The sequence below is a fragment of the Dermacentor albipictus genome, chromosome 1 (genome assembly GCF_038994185.2).
Source record: "Dermacentor albipictus isolate Rhodes 1998 colony chromosome 1, USDA_Dalb.pri_finalv2, whole genome shotgun sequence".
NCBI lineage: Eukaryota > Metazoa > Arthropoda > Arachnida > Ixodida > Ixodidae > Dermacentor > Dermacentor albipictus.
Window position 1 is genome coordinate 150,806,757 of NC_091821.1, and position 19,623 is coordinate 150,826,379.

Here is a 19,623-nt window from a genome sequence, read left to right on the forward strand (position 1 = left end):
ACACACACACACACACACACACACACACACACACACACACACACACACACACACACACACACACACACGCACGCACGCACGCACGCACGCACGCACGCACGCACGCACGCACACGCACGCGCATACACACACACACACACACACACGCACACACACACACACACACACACACACACACACACACACACACAATGACAAGTACTTGGGGTCAATGAACCTGAATCAATACGCAATGTAGTGGGTGCTTCATGACACTAGGTACAAGCTGCTCATACGTGTTCAGGCAAAGAACGTCTTGAACGTCAGTCTTGAACGTAGAGAAGAGCTTAGACCCTTGCACAATGAACACAGAAATGGTAAACAAATACAAGTCATGTATATTGAAAAATGCATATGAACGAATAAATCAACAGTCAAATAAACAAGTGAGAAAATGTTTGGATATGGAAAGCATTAACTATTTCTCAATAACCAGATACAATGGTCCTTTAAAAAGCTTATTAATACTTTCAGAGTTCCAATTTGTGCTCGTGGATTATTCCACAGTAAAATAATTATTTCTATACAATAAAAAGTCAATTGTCGACACCATTCACCACGCCGTGGTGGCGTAGTGATTTCGGCATTGCGTTGCTAAGCCCGAAGGTGCGATCATATCCATCCGTGGCGGGCGCATTTCGATGGGGCGATATGCAAAAACTCCCGTGTACCATCCATTGCGTGTACGTTTAAGATCCCTAGGCGGCCAAACTTTAGGTAGGTAAAACAACAGCATTAAATTTTTTAGCCCCATTCAGCATGGCCGCTTCATTTTGCAGCACGTGCTTGGACGAAATTAATTTTCTTCAAATTTATTTGTGCCTTAGAATATGGAGTTGTACATGCCAAAACCACGATTTGTTTATTAGGGGGGGGGGGGTAAGACTGCGAATTCATTTTGACCACCTGGGGTTCTTTAAGGTGCACCTAAATCTAAGTACAGGGGTGTTTTTTTTTCATTTTGACCACATCGTAATGCCGCCGCCATGGCCGGGATTTCATTGTGCGACCTAGTACTTAGTAACGCAATACTAAAGTCACTAAGCAACCACGGCGGGTATTTGTACATTATGCCACGACAGTGTTTGGCTTGCTGTATATCGCACGAACATGCACTTTTTCTCAGTTCTTCTAAAGCGCAACATGTGTCACTGTTGTGAAAATTTTTCCACGTTTTCGCCACCAGTATTTTCGCTACTGCAATAACAAAAAAAGAGGAAAAGAAATAAAAACAAGGAAACAACAACATTAACGTCTGACTGCATGCTGATGTTTATGTAGTACTTACAGGTCATGGCTGTGACAAAAGCCTCCTCAGGGAATATGCTTGGCTCATTTCTGTGCTCAACTCCTTGGGATAGCTGTATCCAGCTGTGGGATTGAAGGGGTATGTTAAACGTGTAAAGAAACCTTTTTCTCGCTGACACTAGCATAATTAAACATTTTGTATGTGTTTCGACAGCGACGTACAAGTGTACGTCGCTGTAGAACTGAACTGCACATGCACTCTCTGACGTATGTAGCTGGCAAAGAATGTGCACACGACGATAAGAGCATGTGACTTTCCGCATCTCGTTGTGGTTCGAGAAACAGTTAAAACAGCGGCAACTGCCTACGAGTGGCGCCGCAGCATCCGTGAAATGCAAAGCATAAGAATTTGGAGTGAAAACAACTTCCCACTATCATACAAGGTGACAAAATTATGCCACAATAATCACGCACAATTCGACTTGCATGAGATCCCTTCGTCCATTCAGGTGCACCGGTGCAGCCTCGGCCTCACCGCGCAACCTCATACTTAACCACCCTAGCGTGGGCTTTTGTCTCGGTGCGCGGAACACAATACATGACAGTGTTATTTCCGGTGCTGGGTAATCACGCAATCGGTGCTCGATGCAACGGTCACACGACTGTTCACCCCGACACCGAAGCCAGTGGCCCGCTTCGTGATAGCCAGATGCTGTGGACAATAGCTCTTTTCCGTTCTGTCGACGGCGCAGACACGAGAGAGATACGTCGCGTTTTCCGCACTCGCGTCCACATACGCGAATTGCGAGAGAAAAAAATGTGGGGACTGTACCTGGTACTACGGACGCGGACACGCTATCGCCCCTTTCTGCCTAGCCGAGCTGAACTACGCGACAACGCTGACGAGGTGGCCTATGTAAATAAGTACTTTGCGTTTGAAACCCTTCAGCTTCCCACAGGAACTCTCACCTTTCACCTTAGCGCTACCCTAACAATTCTTAAAGGCATTAAATTCCCTCACACTTTTTACTGGTAGTGCTTCCGAACCTCTGGGCTCTCCCGTCTTTGTCTGCCGGAAAAATACTTTCCCCAGTCGCAAATAAGACCATGGGTGCTTGTGCGTGGAACACTTGTGGTTCGGACCCTCGACTTTACAGGAATGAAAATTACAGAGATCTCATGCAGTGAGAGAATCAACATTATGGAAAACATTTTGCTGGTACATCGTTAGCTAGACTCATTTCGTCTAGCACAAAGTGTTGAGGTGATAGAGCATGTCCGTGCAAAGTGACCGATTGTCTGTGGGGGATCACACGACAAGGCTACGTTTGCATAACAATGACGGCGACGCCAATGGCATGACGACGACGGTGTCGACGATGGCAAGACGCTCGCACCGGGGCGTTGTTATTTCGGCGACTCCTTCTCAGCAGCAGTAATTCTCGCCTCGGAGTCGTTTGGGAAACTTCCGCGCCTCAGATGCTGTCACTTTTATAAACAAATCGTTGCTATGAGATATCTCAATGCTAGATAACACGAGAATCGTAGACATGCGTGGGCCTAATAGCTCGAACGTCCAGCTTTTGCGCTGGGACGCCCTGGTTAAAATCCGGCCAGTTGGACATATCTTTATTTTTATTTTTTTTATTGAAGAGACATAAACTGGCTGTAGTAAGCAAAGAACGCTTCGCATTAAAAAGAAAGACGCGTGCCTTTTACGCAGAGCTCCCACGCACTGCCAGATATCCGGGAGGGCCTGCGGTGGCCCTCTCGGATATGTCAAGGGAGGGGGTGGGGAGAGATGGGTATAAGCGCACAGAGGAGTGTTCATAAGAAAGCACCTTCCCTTCCCTCACACGATAGCGCACAAGAAACGCCTGTCGCTCACGCGGACGCTCGCCTGTCAGCTGCACGAGGTGCAAACCTGTCGAGGTCGTTTTAAACTACATTTGATGGAAAAGCCTTTCAGCACACTCTAGGGCGGCTTGGCGTGTACCCTAAACTAAGTAACCAAGCCTCAAAACTAAGTGGCTCACATCAGTTCCACAAAATCTGGCGAATGCGGAAAGAGAAATGCATGTCTTCTCATGTCGAGCTTTCATTCCGACGTGATAGCACACTCAAATGGCAAAAGCCAGAGTTTGTCCTGCAAAAAGGGTAGGACGGCAGCCCATAAATTCCAAATAGAGCCATGGCACTGAGAGCCTCGGCTTGTATCCCTTCTCATGCAGTTTAAAGAAGCGAAGTAAACTTACTGTTTTTCCTGATGAACTTGCTTGTCCTCTGGAACAAAATACAAGGGTATCTGAGCGGACTCCAAAGTTTGCATGAAAGGCAGCCGTTTTCACTCGGGTTAATTTGCGCGGCCTGCTTCCTTGGTTTACCAGCTATCGAAGTGAAACGCCAGCTGCCTGCTTACTGGTTGTTTAAAACGCGATGTCATTATTGCGCTTTGCAATGCAAATCAAGACACCCCAAGCTTCCTTCCTCAACCTTCCACACTGCGGGACCGAGCTCCTGGAAGATACGCCGATCGTACGTGTGGTCGCAACCTGGTACTCTACTCTACAATACTCTACCCTGTGAGAGATGGGTACCGGCAGAGCATCTTGCCGGATTAACGCTGAAGAGTTGCTCACGTGGTAAGGCGGAACAGCTGAGACTCCAGCCTCTGTGAGTCTCTTAAAACAGAGGCTTAATAGCGGTTACACATGTATCTTGAGCTCCACGGCTGGAAACAATTCGGCCGATTTCTTAACAAGTTTTGGGGTTTTCTTGTTTTTTTTTTTTAGAATGATCTCTTCTCTCTGTTCGTTGTTGTATTCAGAGTTGAACAAAACACTTCGTTGCAAATATAACAAAATGAAATTACAGAAGTTGTTAGATAAATTTTCAAACAAAAACACACAGCCTTGTCCATATCATTGCAGGAAACAATAGCCTTATTTGACCGACATCTGGAACCACTCAGTGCGTGCGGTACATGCGATTTTCTTGCATCCGGCGCCAAACTACGTTAGCAATGACAAATTCATTGTGCAGTGATGGCGTATAGATGCGTTTGTGTCTGTGTGGAAAAGACGGACGACTTCCAGCTACTATAAATAAGTAAACAGTATGGAGAGCCAACTTCCTCAAATGCATCGAAGTTATAATTTGAAACAATCGACAAAACATTGTTCAGACTTTTCTTATTCTTCGCTATCTTATTTTTCTTTTTTTTTCTTTTTGCAGCACTGATACTCGCGATCAACATCTCGGGCTGTTGGTGAAAGCCACGTTCAGCAGTAAAGAGAAACAGAAAGAAATATACACTGACATTCAACATAATTGTTGTGGATACCAGTAGAAGGCTGAAGTTGATTAAGCGGGTGTTATTCAATACACTTTGAATAGTTTCAAGGTTCTAGTGTTCGGTTGTAGTGGTCTTTGGCAACAAAATTACCGGGAAGCTAGTCATGACCGAACGCATGTCATCAATAAACAGGGGTTAAATACTAGTAAAAGCTCAATAATGGATGAATGCTGAAATGAAGAAGCCAGCGCGACACGGCTTTTGTTACAGCTAGCATCACCTACCTCGGTCTTCAGGGGTCTTCGCTTTGTACTTGATGGCGATAAGCACGATAAAGGGAATCGCCACCAGCAAACAGATTGCCACGACGAGAAACGAGACCAAGATGTTCGATGAGACAAGCCAGGGGGGTCCTGCAACGCACATGAGGACTTATGTAGCGCGACGTCGGCCACAGTTACGATTTGGGAAGAAAATTACGCTGGCACACGGCCAGACGTTGGTGTTTTGAGACGAAAGCGGGTACAGGAGTATCGGATAATATTTTCTGTTGTTGAACGCCAAGCTAATACTTATCATGGCTTTGTAGGGTAATGCAACAATATCTATCATAGAGTAGTGCCTGCCACAACAAAGGAGGATAGGTGCAGTCCAAAAGTCCGCTGGCCGATCACATGTAGCCTTAACTTTCACAATATATTCAATAAAAAAAAGAACTTTCAGGCCAATACCGCACTCAGCTTTGGTTTTAAAGGAAACAAATGCAGGAGACGTGATCTCGCTTGTTATAGCACCAGCATGCACCACCAGCACGCAAATCTCGTCTCAGCATGCTTGTGCTGGAAACTGGCCCACGTCAGTGGTCAGCACAAGTGGCCACATCATGCTCAAGGGCCTGGCTATTAAAGCGTTAGCATTAGGTGTGGCATGTCAAAGTGGAAAAAGGTATATATATATATATATATATATATATATATATATATATATATATATATATATATATATATATATATATATATATATATATATATATATATGCCTGTGTAAATGAACGGGAAGAAATGGGTTAACCGAGGGGCCTGATTTTCATTATTCATATCTTAAGCAGTCAACGAACTATGACATTCAAGGACAATATAGGGAAGATTACTTATACTTATCAATTGAATTAAACAAATGATAAATTAATGGAAATGACAGTGGATGAAAAAGCAACTTGCCGCAGGTGGGAAGTGATCCCACGTCTTCAATTTCCGCGTGCGATGTTGTACCAATTTAACTACAGCGGCGCCGTTCTCCTATCTACTTTCTTGGGCATTTATGGTTTAGTACAAGAACAGCATTTATGCTAGAACAACATTGACGCCTTCAGGTAGCATGTGTGGGTTTATTGGCCAGTTGCCTTCACCGAAAAGGATCACGTGCTCGTGACACCTGCGGGAGAAAGGATGTTCCACCTCCGCCGCCAAGGTTTGTTAGTGGTGGCGCTGGCTAACGCTCCCCGGGTTAGTTCTAGTAGTACAACATAAATAGCCAAGAAAGTAGGTGGGAGAACGGCGCCGCGGTAGCTCAATTGCAAGAGCATCGCACGCGTAATGCGAAGACGTGGGATCGTTCCCCACCTGCGACAATTGTTTTTTTTTCATCCACTTTCATATTCATTATCATATGTGTAATTCAGTTAGTAAGTACAAGTAATTTTCCCTATGATGTCCTTGGTGTCATTGTTGGTTGGCTTCTGTAGTTATTTATTTGCTTATTTAGCTATTTAAAATACCTTAGAGGCCCCTACAGGCCCCATATGACTTCTTATGATATATATATATATATATATATATATATATATATATATATATATATATATATATATATATATATATATATATATATATATATATATATATACATATATATATATATATATATATATATATATATATATATATATATATATATATATATATATATATATATATATATATATATATATATATATTTGCGTCTGTTTCCCTAAATATCCCTTCAAGTATTGTACTTCCTGATATGTTCATTTTTCGCGTGTTTTACTTTCTAGTATTAGTAGTTTACGTTACGTTTTACTCGTGTTATTTCATTAAGTCTACCTTTAAGGCCTTTCATAAGTTGATTACTTCAGTTCATCATCAGATTAGTTCAGTTGTTTCTTTTTCATGTCTTTGGTAGTAATGTTGATGAGCCCTGTATTGAGGTGTTTCTTTTGTACTACACTTTAGAAGGCTGTTTACTCTTTTTTCCCCTTGATTTTGTATCCCCCCTTACACAATGCCCCCATAGGGCCTATAAGGTATCTTAAGTAAATAAATAAATCTAGTTGGACTTCTCTCCTAGAATTAGGAGTAAGGTATTGTACAACACCTTGCAATGTGGTGAACGCGGTTTAAACCATGCATCCGGGAACTCAAAGAGGTGCGTCGTAAAATTAACGCATTTCTCCTGCGTTTGCTATTTCGGAAATGCTCACTAGGAGGCTAGCCATGCTTCCACTCCATTAGGGGGCTGTGGCTATCGTGTCTACAGCACACTGGGCAGAGATAACTTTTGACATATTCTTTAGTTTTACAAAATATTAACACGAAGCCTCTAGTCACGTGTCAGAAAAACGCGATCGCAGCCGAATGCTCATAATTTGCCTCATCCACGGTCACACAGCGGCACGCAAATGCCCAAATCAATATGGCGCCATGAGCGAAGGCGGTCTATAGCTTGAACCAGTAAACACGTTTAACCAGCGCTCAAGATTGACGCGATGACATGCAAGTGATGGCCTTTACCTGGCTCGGAAAAGCCCTGCGCAGCGTTGGCCAACGTGTGGGTGCTGAGTAACACGGGCTCTGATCGGACGCGGCCGTTGAACGAGTAGACGAGCAGCGTGTACTTGGTGCCTGGAGGCACGTCGTCCACCCAAAAGGACGGCGTCGGCGAGCTCAAGTTAGCAACCAATCGGCGCCGCTGAAGCTCGTGCACCTCGAGCAGAAAGCTGTGACCTGGTTCAGCGCCTCCTTCGCAGTCCACGCGAAGTGCGCCCATGGTCTGGTTGCTCACATTGCAGTGTTGCGGAGGCAACGGTGGACCTGTCGACAGAGGGGCTCATGGCACAATGCACACGGCAGTTACCTAGCTGAAGCAGGCACTAATAGAAATTAGGAAGTGCTCAATGTGCAAAGCTGCCGCTGAATGGTGCTAGTTCGCTCTGCTTTCACATCTACATCCCTTAAGACTGCGCGCGCTAGGCAAGATATACTAGCCAGAATGAGAGCTAAGGGCCGCTTGCGCGGTCAGTTCATCAATCAAACCAGTTCTTTACCAGCTGCATGAAAAAGGGAAACTTGTATATATTGAACTATGAGTAGTCGCCTCCCGAAGTAAGGATATAACAAATAAAAACCAAGAGCAAAAGGGAATGAATGTGCAGAGCACAATAATTTCTCACACGTAGATATATAGAAGTAGCAGGTATGTAACTGTCGTACGCATGATAACCGCGTCAAGTATTCTACAGTGATGCACAATGAGTTTGCAGATGAACACACAAAATATAGCGCAAGACGCTGCTACTAACCACGTAGGTGTTTGCTCATACTGTTCCGAGTGATATATTAGTTAGAATAGGGAAAGAAGGGTGAATTGTGGAAGAAGGGTGGTGCCCGTGTGGAAATGGAACTGCAGTAACCAGAACACTGCATAACGGTAGGCTGTTAACGAGGCTGCCACGCGGTCTTGGGGAGGCACATCTCACGCTCCCATTTTCTCGCTCTCACCGTTCGCAAGAAAAATAATAAAATTAAAAGGAGGTTTTCTAGAGGCTGTAGTTGGAGAATGACACGTGTTGCCATAGTACCACATGCAGGATGTCTGAACGTACTCACCAATTGGAACCACGTGGATGATACACGGGCGCATCATCAGACCTATTGCATTCCGAGCAGAGCAGCTCAGCGTGCCGAAGTCAGACTCATTCCTGGGTGTGTAGCGCAGGTAGCTGGTGACGAGTCCGCGGGCATCGGTCGTGGACGAGACCGCCCACTGCAGGTCTCGCCGATGACCCGAGGAGCCATTCAATGACCAGTGGAAACTTACATTCCACGGGTCTGCCAATACCGAGCAGTGGACTCGCAGCTCCTCGTGGCGGGCAACGGTGTACTTCGTCCGCAGGTTCGGGTCGCACACCGGAAGGTCTGCGATTAGCACACCAGTTATCAGTGGTTAGCGCGAAATCATTAAGCCGAGAGCTGTTATTTTCATCGCGCATTGACGTTAGCGCGGCTGAATCACGAGCGGGCAAAGGAACTGAACAAGGAATGAAAGAGCAAATAAAGTGACGGCTATACAGGTCCTGGTCCGCTATAATACTTCGCCTATGCCAATTAAAGAGTACAGCTGACACCATTAAAAAGAAAAAAAAAATATTCGAAGAGCTTTGTGCTTAACCAGGCTACTCTTCCTCATTTAGCATGCAAGAATGTATTGGTTTGATGATTTGAAATAATTTGGTAGGCCCAGCCCACTGTACTCTATACGTTACAAAGGAAGTAGCACTATTCCGGACAGAGAGACAAATTAGATTGGATAGGAGCAAACTTATTGTGTGCCTGCAGTTGGGTGTTCGCGCGCCCCGACGAGGGCCTACGTCATCTACGAGGTTGCGTTACTCGGCACGGGTCTCCGCTCGCCGTTGTCGGCTCGCTGGGTCCCCGCCTTTCGACTCCCCCGAGGACCTGCTGGATGGCCCAGAGCAATTGGTTTTAGTCGTAGCTCTTCTCGGCTACCTCGAGCCGCGGTGGGATCGTTCTTGATCTTGCTTCCTCTGGATTTTTGATGCAGTCCCACAAGATGTGCGTGTAGTCTGCGGTCTCCCTCCGGCAGACTCTGCACTTATCGGTCGGATATGTCTCGGGGTACATGCGATTCATCAGTCTCGGGCTCGGTAGTGATCCGGTCTAGAGCTGTCTCAGTACTACCGCCTCCGCTCGACTCAGTCTCGGGTGCGGGGGTGGGAGAGTCCTGCGAGCCAGGTGGTAGGCCTTCGTGATTTCATTGTAATCCGCCATGCGGTCCTTGGTTCCGAACCACGTCGGACGGCCTGTCGCCGGGGCGCGGTTGTTTGGCGCTCGCGCCGCTGCGTGTGCCGTCTCATTATGGTTCTCATTGCGTTCCGACGCGTCGCCCGCGTGCACCGGGAACCACTTGAGTCGTACTTTTCGTTCTTCTAGTTTGACCGCTCGCAGTACGCGCTCAGCCTCCCTGCAGATTTGGCATTTGGCGAAGTTTCGCACCGCCTGTCTTGAGTCAATCAGCACCGTGTGACAGTCTGCGTCGGCGATGGCCAGGGCGATGGCTACCTCCTCCGCTTGTTCCGCTCCGGCGCTTCTCACGCTCGCTGCCGTCTTCGTGGCGCCGGTTGACGCCTCTATGACGACCGCTGCGAAGGCAGAACTTCCGTTGGTATTCAGCCGCGTCCACGTACCGCGCGTGTTCGTCGTCGGCATGCTGGTCGATGAGAGCCTTGGCCCTCGCCGCTCTTCTTCCCTTGTTGCACTCGGGATTCATGTTCTTCGGTATGGGGTCGATTCTGGTCTGGCGTCGGACCTCTTCGGGGACGGGGAGCTTCATCTCCACCTCGTTCGAGCGCCTAATTCCCAGATCGTCCGGTATCTTCCTCCCGGCTTTGGTCGTAAACAGCCGCTCCAGTTGAGAGGTCCGTTGCGCTTCGGCTATTTCTTCGAGCGTATTGTGTATACCGAGTTGTAAGAAGCGGGTCGTGCTCGTGGACCCGAACAGGCCCAGCGCTGTCTTGTACGCTCTTTTGATGATTACGTTAATTTTATTGCGTTCGTGTTGCAGCCATCTGTGGTAGGCTGCAACGTGAGCGACGTGAATGCTGATGAAAGATTGGACGAGCCTAATTAGGCCCTCGTCTCTCACGCCAGCCTTCCGGGAAGTGACTCGCTTGAGGAGTCGAATCGCGTTGGCCGCTTTTGCCGTGATGGTTTGCCGTGACGGTTTCCCGTGATGACGGGCGACAGTTTCGCCGTTTCTTCCGTGCTTTTCGATGACCATACCCAGGATCCTGATTTTGCCGACCTCGGGGATCACCCTGCCGGATTTGGTTACGTTTCTGATTTTTTTCGTATTCGCGTTGTCTGGTCTTGCCTCTGCTCGTTGTTGGTAGGTGGGAGTATGAGAAGCTCCGATTTGCTCAGCGAACATCTCAGTCCGGTGCCTTCCAGCTGGTTTTCTATCGCGTCGACAGCGGCTTGCAGCACGCCCTCGATGTGGGCGTCGCTGCCACCGGTCACCCAAAGCGTGATATCGCCCGCGTAGATGGCGTGCCTGACGTTTTCGATGTCCGCGAGCTTCTCGGCCACTCCGATCATTACCAGGTTGAATAGAATCGGCGAAATGACCGATCTCTGTGGTGTGCCGGTGCTCCCGAGAGACAACGAAAAATCTCATATGGAGGCCGTTGGTTATTTAGTTGTTATTTGTTTACACACATAAGTACTCCTACAGCTAGAATGACAACTTTTTTGGTAAACGCACGCACACACACACACACTCACACGCACGCACGCACACAAGCGCACACGCACGCACGCACCCACACACAAGCGCACGCACACACACACACACACACACACGCACGCACGCACGCACGCACGCACGCACACACACACACACACACACACACACACACACACACACACACACACACACAAGCGTGCATGCGTGCGTGCCAGAATGTACTCACGCTGGACCCTGAGGAAGACCCTGTTGGACTCTGAAGCTCCTTCAGCGTTGGCAGCAACGCACGAGTAGTGGCCCGAATTTGAGCTCTGGACGCCGCGCAGCGCCAGCGACTGGTTGCTCACGATGAAGTTCCCGAGGCGAGAGGCGAGCTCGTGGCCTTCGAATCGCCACGAGACTTCGATGAGCCGCGGGTTGGCGTCCACCTCACACTCGAAGTAGACGTCTGTGCCCTGCACGATGCTGGACCGGTTGACCCGGTTGCCCCAGGCCAAGCTCACCCGGGGTTTGTCTGCGGAAACAGAAGATAATGGTGAAAAAGATGTTCCAGCTCATTCCTGAATATTGAAAATATAAATCGCATGCAGGCTCTCTTCATTAAAAAAAACAAAAACTATTCATCTTTCGCGCAACGTTAGATTCCAGGGACTGTTGTTTCATAACAACGACACGAACCTCCCAGATAATGAGGCGTTATCGAAGGCCACCGCTGTGTAACTGCGTGCATAGTGCACTGTAACGAAGACACAGGGGGGTTTGACATGAGTTTAACATTGGTTTGACATGGTTTGACAGTTTTACTTGGTACTTATCAGTATTATTGGCTATAATGTTCACCCTGATGTTTATAGTGCTATAGTGCTACTGTGCTGTGCGGTGACAGTTACCGACTGTGCTTGTGTATCTGTGCTATCTTTCTTTTTCTCTCTGTACTTTTCTGTCACTGTACGTCCCTCTTCCCTGTCTCCATAGCGTAGGTTACCAAACCAGATATTCCCCTCTGCTTAACCTCCCTGCCTTTACCTGTTCTGTCTCTCTATGTCAATGCAATGTTTCGATTGAATGCCCTCACTATGCCGTTATATTTAGTTTTATATTTTCCCCTCGATGGTTGAAATAAATGAGTGATGTTGTCCCCTAGCATCTATAAGGAATTTTACATATGAAACGAAAAAAATTATTACTTATGTGTAAGCACACCACCTATCAAACAGTTTTACTTAATAGCTCTTTCTCCTAGTCATAGTAGTCGTAATATTTCCCGTGCACTCTTTGGGAGAAAAAGTGAGAGCTTTTTTCAACGAGAAGCCATAGTACGAGTAGCCATAGTAGTCATAGTCATAGCAGTCATTGGTAGTCATAGTACTATTGGCTATACTGTTCCTCCTATGTGAATACGATCTTTCTATTTATTTCCCTCACTATGACGCTATATTTACTTTTAGATTTTTCCCTCGATGGGCGAAATAAATTATCCACGCTCTTGCCTGATAATAATGAGGAAGTTCACGCATGCAAACGAGAAAATATTTATTTATGCAGACATCATATTTATTTATGCAAACATCGAAAAATTTGTCGTTCATGTCGTAGGCTCCCCAAATTTTTCGACTTTCTCTTCTTCCTTTAATCTTTCCGTCCCCTTTTCCCTTTCCCCAGTGTAGGGTAGCCAACCGGGCTCAGTCCTGGTTAACCTCCCTACCTTTCCTTTATCATTTGCTCTCTCTCTCTCTCTCGCCAAGTAACTTGACTGGCCATATTTCTTATTTACTGCAGTAACTGGCGCCTGTAGTTTAATATAGAGGAAATGATCAAGAGTCGGCAATAACTTCATGACTAATCCTTTTACGTCAGGATCACGCAGGACTTATTGTTGCTTGTTTCCGACATATAACATATACGTTTACTTTCCTTGAACGTAAGTTAGCGGATACAAGGACACAATTTTGGTTCTCTACTGTTCAAAACAATTACCCTACAAGGATAAAGATGGCGATGTTGCGCTTTGTTCTAAAGATGGAGAACAATGGAAAACATCAAGATGACTCACAGTGAACCTGCAGGAGCCAGACGTCGGCGACCTCTTCGTGCCCAGGCATCCTGGGGTTGGTGGCGACGCACCTGAGCTGGCGGCCATTGTCCCTGGCCCTGGGCACGAAGCCAAGCAGCGAGGTGGTGACGTTGCCGCCTGCCGACAGCCGTGTCTGTGCGAGCGAGGCGTTCAGGCGCACGCCGTCCAGCCACCAGGAAACGAGCGCCGGTGGTAGTGAGCCCTCGGCCTCGCACTCCACTTCGGCGCGGAACTCGGCTGACAGGAAGTCTTGCTTGCCCCGGATGACCGCGCGCACGGGCTTCACTGCACGTCGCGGTTAAACCGACGACAACAAGAGCAGATATTACGCGTGGTAGACGATTAATTGGTATTGTTCCGACTCTTATCTTCGCACAAAATTATCAGAGATTATCAGCGTATTACGCCATGTGTAGTGTTTTTTTATTCTTTTCACAACTTGTCAAAGAACCCGCCAGGACAGCAACTTCTTCCGTCAATACCCTCGATCTAATACGTGCCACTCGTCCTGATCTTGCTTCCTATATACCTTTACTGTCAGGTTTGAGCGATTGTTCCATGTGAACGTTTTAAATCAAAATATCGCGGCCTAAAGACAAAAGCAAAAGCAAAGCTATTTGTGATCTCAAGCATGCAAACTTTGACGCAATCAACAGAGAATTGTTCGGGTTTATCGACACGTTTCTGATCGGCGTTTACAGTCGTAGGGTTCAAAACAACTAGGATTTACTTATAAACGAAGTTAAAGCCTAACATGACAAATATGTACACATTCACTCGATAACTTCTAACAAATCGGCACCATGGTCTCACAGCCCAATAAAAAGCTTGTCAAATAAAAAGAAACGTATCTACAGATCAACCAAATGTTGTCCTCGTGACTATCCTTGGAATGCGCATAAACCGGCTTCTGAAGAATATGCATCTGCATTGCATTGCTCCAAACAGCACTTTTTGGAAAGCACTCTCCCATCCATGCTGACAAACGACATTAAAAAATTCTGGCGTGTCATAGAACCAGGAGACGATAACATTATAAGCCTTGTGGATAACGCGAGAGACATTATATCGTCTGTACTGTGCGCATCTGTCCTTAACAATGTTTCCAATTTTTCATCAGTGACAAGTGTTTCACCAGCGCTTACACGCTGCCATTATACCATTTCCATGTGTCTGATTATATTAGACCTATGTCACGTAGAACATGTAATTAATAAACTGAAACTCTCTTCCCCTGGTTGCGCCGCGTTGAGACCGAAGTTCTTGAAAAGCGTGAACGAGTATACTTCGATTACAGCAACCAAAATTTTTCAACAGTCACTTGACACGGATTCTGCGGAATCGAAGATAGGACAAGTGATTCTCACTCTTAAATAAGTCAGTAGGCACTCTTCACTTAACTATTGTCTCATTTCGTTCACTAGTATCCCATGCAGACTCCTTGTTCTTATCTCATTTTCTGATCTTGCTAATTTTCTCGAAACTAATTTCTTCTTCATGCACCCGCAACATGTCTTTCGGAAAACTTATTCATGTGAAACGCAGCTAATATCGTTTGCACATCAGCTACATGCCATTCTTGATCGATCTTCTCTTGCGAATTGTATGTTCCTAGATTTTCTAAAGCGTTTGATAAAGTGTGTCATAAAACGACTAATGTTTAAATTGCATAAGCTTAATCTTGATCCCCAATTACGTACTTGGCTCGAGTGCTTCCTGTCCATTCGTTCTCACTTTTTTTTCTGCTAACAGCGTTGACTCTCCCTGTAGTCTGGTTTCCACGACGTGGCACAAGACTCGGTCCTTGGACCACTACTATTTCTTATCTACATTAATGACTTGCCTTCTTGTATTACATATCCTATTCATCTCTTTGCTGACGACTGCGTAACATCTCGAGAAGTAACTAGTGACCATAATACAGCCACTGTTCAATCTGATCTTGATGCTATCAGTGTGTGGTGCAAAACATGGCGCATGGAATTAAACATGAGCAAATGCAAGTCAATGCGAGTATCCAGACGTATAGTAACACCCTACCAGCCTCTTACATCGTTAACATTCCACTCGATTATGTTTCATCTTATACATACCTCGATGTTCCAGTCTCACCTGACATTACCTGGAAGAAGCACATTGCACACGTAATAAGCAACGCTAACAGATCATTAGATTAGCTCCGAAGCAATTTTTCACGTGTGCCACAGTCTCCCAAAGTGACGCTCTATGAAACACTTATCCGGCCTAAACTCGAATACGCCACCTCAGTTTGGGATCCTAGTCCGAATGATTTCATTTATCCAGAAGAAATGGTGCAGAACAGTTCCACACGATTCATATTCTCCAACCATGATACGACAGCCAGCATCAACACAATGAAGTCTAACCTACAGTGCGCGCCCTTAGCATCAGGAAGTTAAACACTTGCGGGTCTCTCGTTTTCATGAGATAGATGATCATACCTTCCTACAAAACGAGCTTCTTTCGAGTCCACGTTATATATAATCTCGACTTGATCACCAATACAAGCTTGGTATTCTGTCTTGTAGATCCTCCTCTTTCTCGCACTAATTTGTCCCGCAGACAGCTTATGAGTGCAATGAGCCCCGCTTAACTGTTGCCTCCGCAATCGATACTTACCGTTTTACAGAGACTTTACGCGACATTTCGTTTTGAGTATTCTTCGTTTTCCCCTTGTGTTCATAACTATTGTTTGAGTGCTCTTCTTACTGTGAATTGTGCACTCTGACTATATACGTCCCTTATACACCTTGGTTTATGTAATTTGTGTACGTTGAATTATGTAGTTTAAATAAGTAGAAATAATGTTTATGTACTCTCGTTTGCGATCCGCCAAAATTGTATAGTTATACTAGCATATTTTGGTTGTTTGATGATGCTGTGGTACATAATTTATGTTAAACTAATTCCCCGCTCGCCTCTGTAATGCCATTGGCCCTAAGGGTATGATAAATAAATAACAAATAATTAAGTAAATAAATAAAGTGAAAGGGAGGCAACATACAGTTTGGCTCTAATATTTATGGCTTGAACTACTTCGGTGACAGGATCATTAGGTAAACATGCTCGGCTAGGACGTGGCGCCAAGCACTGAATTTTGCAGCGAGATACGTTTCTTTTTTTGTTTTGTTTTTGGTTACACAAAATGCCCTGCATAAGTTTCAGCTAGGGAAATGCCCCATAAGAGCTATCGTTGTAAAGAAATTGTAATAGTTTCATTGACTGCACTGGACCATTTCAGTAGGGCATGAATCGGTAGTAAGGAGTTTTTCCATTTTTATGGCACTTATCTGTTTGCACATGCTCTACCTTTAGAGCGTCAAAGGCTGGCTGAGAAACCACTCTCTAGACCACCTTTATGACGTGGGTTAAACATGGTACAAATTTAAAATTGAGGTGCCATTCTCTGCTTGATGTCAAGTTTTGTTTCTTCCGAGGAAGCTCGACTGTCTGAGTTACAGCAATTTCTGCCTAAACAATATTTGACTTGTGTAGAGTTATTCCAATAGAAACAATGAAAAAGGTGGATATAAGTAAATCACGCACATTAACCGCCAACACAGAAATGGTACATAAAGCTAAGTACATGGTGTGATTGCAAGGCGCTTACGTCGTACATAGTTGCTTTTACAGCGTTCCGAATAGGCTTGAAAACTCTCACGGGGCTGCGTTTGCACATCGTGAGTTGTTGTTTTCAAAGTGAAGGCATAATTTGCATTTCACAACTAAACTGACAGCACCTGATATTGATTTTAACTATTCTAGAAAAGGCCCTTGCAAGGCTCTCATAACTGTTCAATATCAAGCGCCTACGATGTGGTACCTCAGATTATCTACGTGAAAACGGGTAATTCGCACTAAACAGTCTGCTGCAATATTTCCCCAGATTTAAATTTAAAGCGAACTTTGATGTCGCCATGACTGCCTTCCGTCTAGGTGCAACCGGGTGAGCTCGTATGCTTCAAGACAGCACTGGCACGCTCACGCCGGCTCGGCGGAGCCTCATCGATCGCTCACCAGCCAGCCGAACGCGCGCTCATTGCGTTCCGGCGTTCCAGAGACGCAGCAGACCGCTCAGGCGTGAACATGCCGCCCCGATGGTGAAAGAGGCCCTCGCATGGCTCTCCTTACCCGGATCTCGATTTATATCACGGAAATCCTGCCCATTCTCGCTGCAAGTAGCTGTCCATGGTGCTATAGCTGCCATTATGCTTCCGCCACCCTCGCGTGAAACGCAAGCGTTTGGGCTCACGACCGCACTTCATATCCTAAAATGTCGGGCTGCAGTAATCAAGGCTGTGCACGGGCTCTTTGGTCGTGAAAACTGTGACACGTGCATGTTTGCCAGCACTTTACGGGACTACACATGTAATTAAGACATGGGTGCAACAAATTCCGGAGAGATCTCCATTGTCCTTCCAGTTCCTTCATCTTTTATCCCATCGCCTAGCTGTTGTAAACATCTCTTACGAGCAAAAACCATGCATCGTTTATTCACTGGTTCATTTTAACCCTCCGCATTAACACTATGGTCTTGAAAAGGACCACGAATAAATTTTGACCACCTCGGTTTCTTTGACCTGGGGCACATATAACGTAAAGTTCTTCCATTCTGACTATATTCTAATCTCTTGACGTCAAGTTTACGTAACCGACGACGCAAGCAAGGACAGTAACCCGCGAGATTGTTTCCACAGCCCAATGAAACGCCCTTCTCGTTTATAGGAGGTTACTTAAATTTGTTTGGCTTCGAAGCAAACAGCATTGTCTACAGCGACATGTTTTCCTTACCTAATTGGCTGACACGAGGCGAGGAGCACGTAGAAGGGCAGATGGCTTCGGTGGGCTCTATATAGCTATAGCGCAGTGAAAGCAGATAATGAGGTGAGGACAGCGATGCCGGCGTCCCCAATCGATCCTCTTCCCCTTCCATAGCTTGCTTCAACCCGCCGTGGTTCCTTAGTGGCTTTTGTGCTACACTTTCATGCCCTTGTTCTCTCTCTCTTCATGTTGCATACGTGAAAAATTTATTGACGGTGGTATCGCTTCTGCATTATTTTGATTGGATAAGCTGCAGAAAACATTTCAGATTTTGCTTTTTATAGTTTTGTGGCTTAAGTTTAGTCACATCAGTAACTTCTGTTGTGACCTTAAGGGTAAGGACGATAGGGTACCTATATACTTGTGGACGTTCAGCGCAAGTTTCTGCTCAGCAGAAATACCAACGACGGTGACCCATTGGTGTCTTCGAGGGCCGAATTTGTCGCTTGCCGGTGTGGCTTGAATATAGCGTGAACGCGTTAAATCAATAACGTCGCCTGAAGCAAAATAGAGAAGCGGAGCGCTGGTCAATGACCGTCATGATCGCCACTCGCCAGTGCCGACGTGTGTACGGTGGAGACGAGCTGCTGTCGAAGTGTGCGACTTGACGAAGAGAGTTCGGGTGGAAGGCAAACAAACAAACAAACAAACAAACAAACAAACAAACAAACAAACAAGAAAGAAACGCGGGAAGGATGACAGAAACATATCATAACAGTAACTAAGTGAAAGCAATAATTAAGCGCAATGGGAAGCCATTGGAAACGTGTATGTAGTACTGTTCGTGTTCATTACAAGTGTGCAGCGGGCATTTTTTTTTTTACACCAAATTACGTACTACACTCTAATTGTGTCGCCTGATCTTTTCTTGGATATTTCCACACTCCGTGAGGCCTCACGCGCGGCAGTGACGTCTGTAATTCTTTGGCTGTTTGGGATGGGCCACGCATGGATCTCCGCAAAAGCAGAAGATATGCGCCGAAAAGAAACAGATAATTACGAGTCGATTTTAAAGTTTGGCCAGCAGCGCCAGAAAGGCCAATGTCGGAACAACATTGGAACTCACGACGACAGCTTCATAAAAAAAAAAGCCACGTGATAAGCATTTTCGTGCTTTCTCTACCTATTGTCGTTTGTTGTACTGTGCAGCATCTGGAACAATTTAAAGGGACTTGTGTTGAAATATGTTCTTTTGTGGATTACCATTTATTGCCGTACGTATTCTTTGAAATTCGAAGCAAAGGGTGGTTCATCGGCTAGCTTATATAATGTGCGTATACTTGATTGTATAATATTCTACAAACTTTTCGCACTTATGTTTTGTGACACAATGGCCCGTTGTCATTAGCACTGTATGTATTGTATTATGCTTTGAGATAAGTTTAATTAAAGAAATAAAACGGCAAAATGAGGTTAATAATTGAATATTCGTGAGGGGTAGGATTCATGTATAGAGCATCGTACATCATAGCATCTGTGACAGCCAGGAGAACAGCCTTCGGGAGCGCAGCTCAAAGCTGAAGAGAAATTAGCTCGTTGCCGGTAATTCGTCCCAGTAACGCTT

The 19,623-nt window shown here is 45.7% G+C and overlaps 1 protein-coding gene and 1 long non-coding RNA gene across 2 annotated transcripts in view; one reads left to right on the forward strand and one right to left on the reverse strand.

Moving 5' to 3' along the window:
- Positions 1-13,318, forward strand: part of LOC135902991 (uncharacterized) — a 157,987-nt gene extending 144,669 nt beyond the window's left edge. Inside the window, exon 3 of the long non-coding RNA XR_010564682.1 lies at positions 13,210-13,318. This is a non-coding gene — a long non-coding RNA (uncharacterized lncRNA). The remainder of the gene's footprint in view (positions 1-13,209) is intronic.
- Positions 1-19,623, reverse strand: part of LOC135902989 (neural cell adhesion molecule 2-like) — a 422,685-nt gene that overhangs the window by 1,003 nt on the left and 402,059 nt on the right. The window contains exons 5-11 of the mRNA XM_065433320.2: positions 13,197-13,502; positions 11,370-11,657; positions 8,488-8,796; positions 7,393-7,692; positions 4,867-4,995; positions 3,543-3,570; positions 1,328-1,410 (exon numbers count right to left, since the gene is read on the reverse strand). Coding sequence (XP_065289392.1) covers positions 1,328-1,410; positions 3,543-3,570; positions 4,867-4,995; positions 7,393-7,692; positions 8,488-8,796; positions 11,370-11,657; positions 13,197-13,502 — 1,443 coding nt within the window. The remainder of the gene's footprint in view (positions 1-1,327; positions 1,411-3,542; positions 3,571-4,866; positions 4,996-7,392; positions 7,693-8,487; positions 8,797-11,369; positions 11,658-13,196; positions 13,503-19,623) is intronic.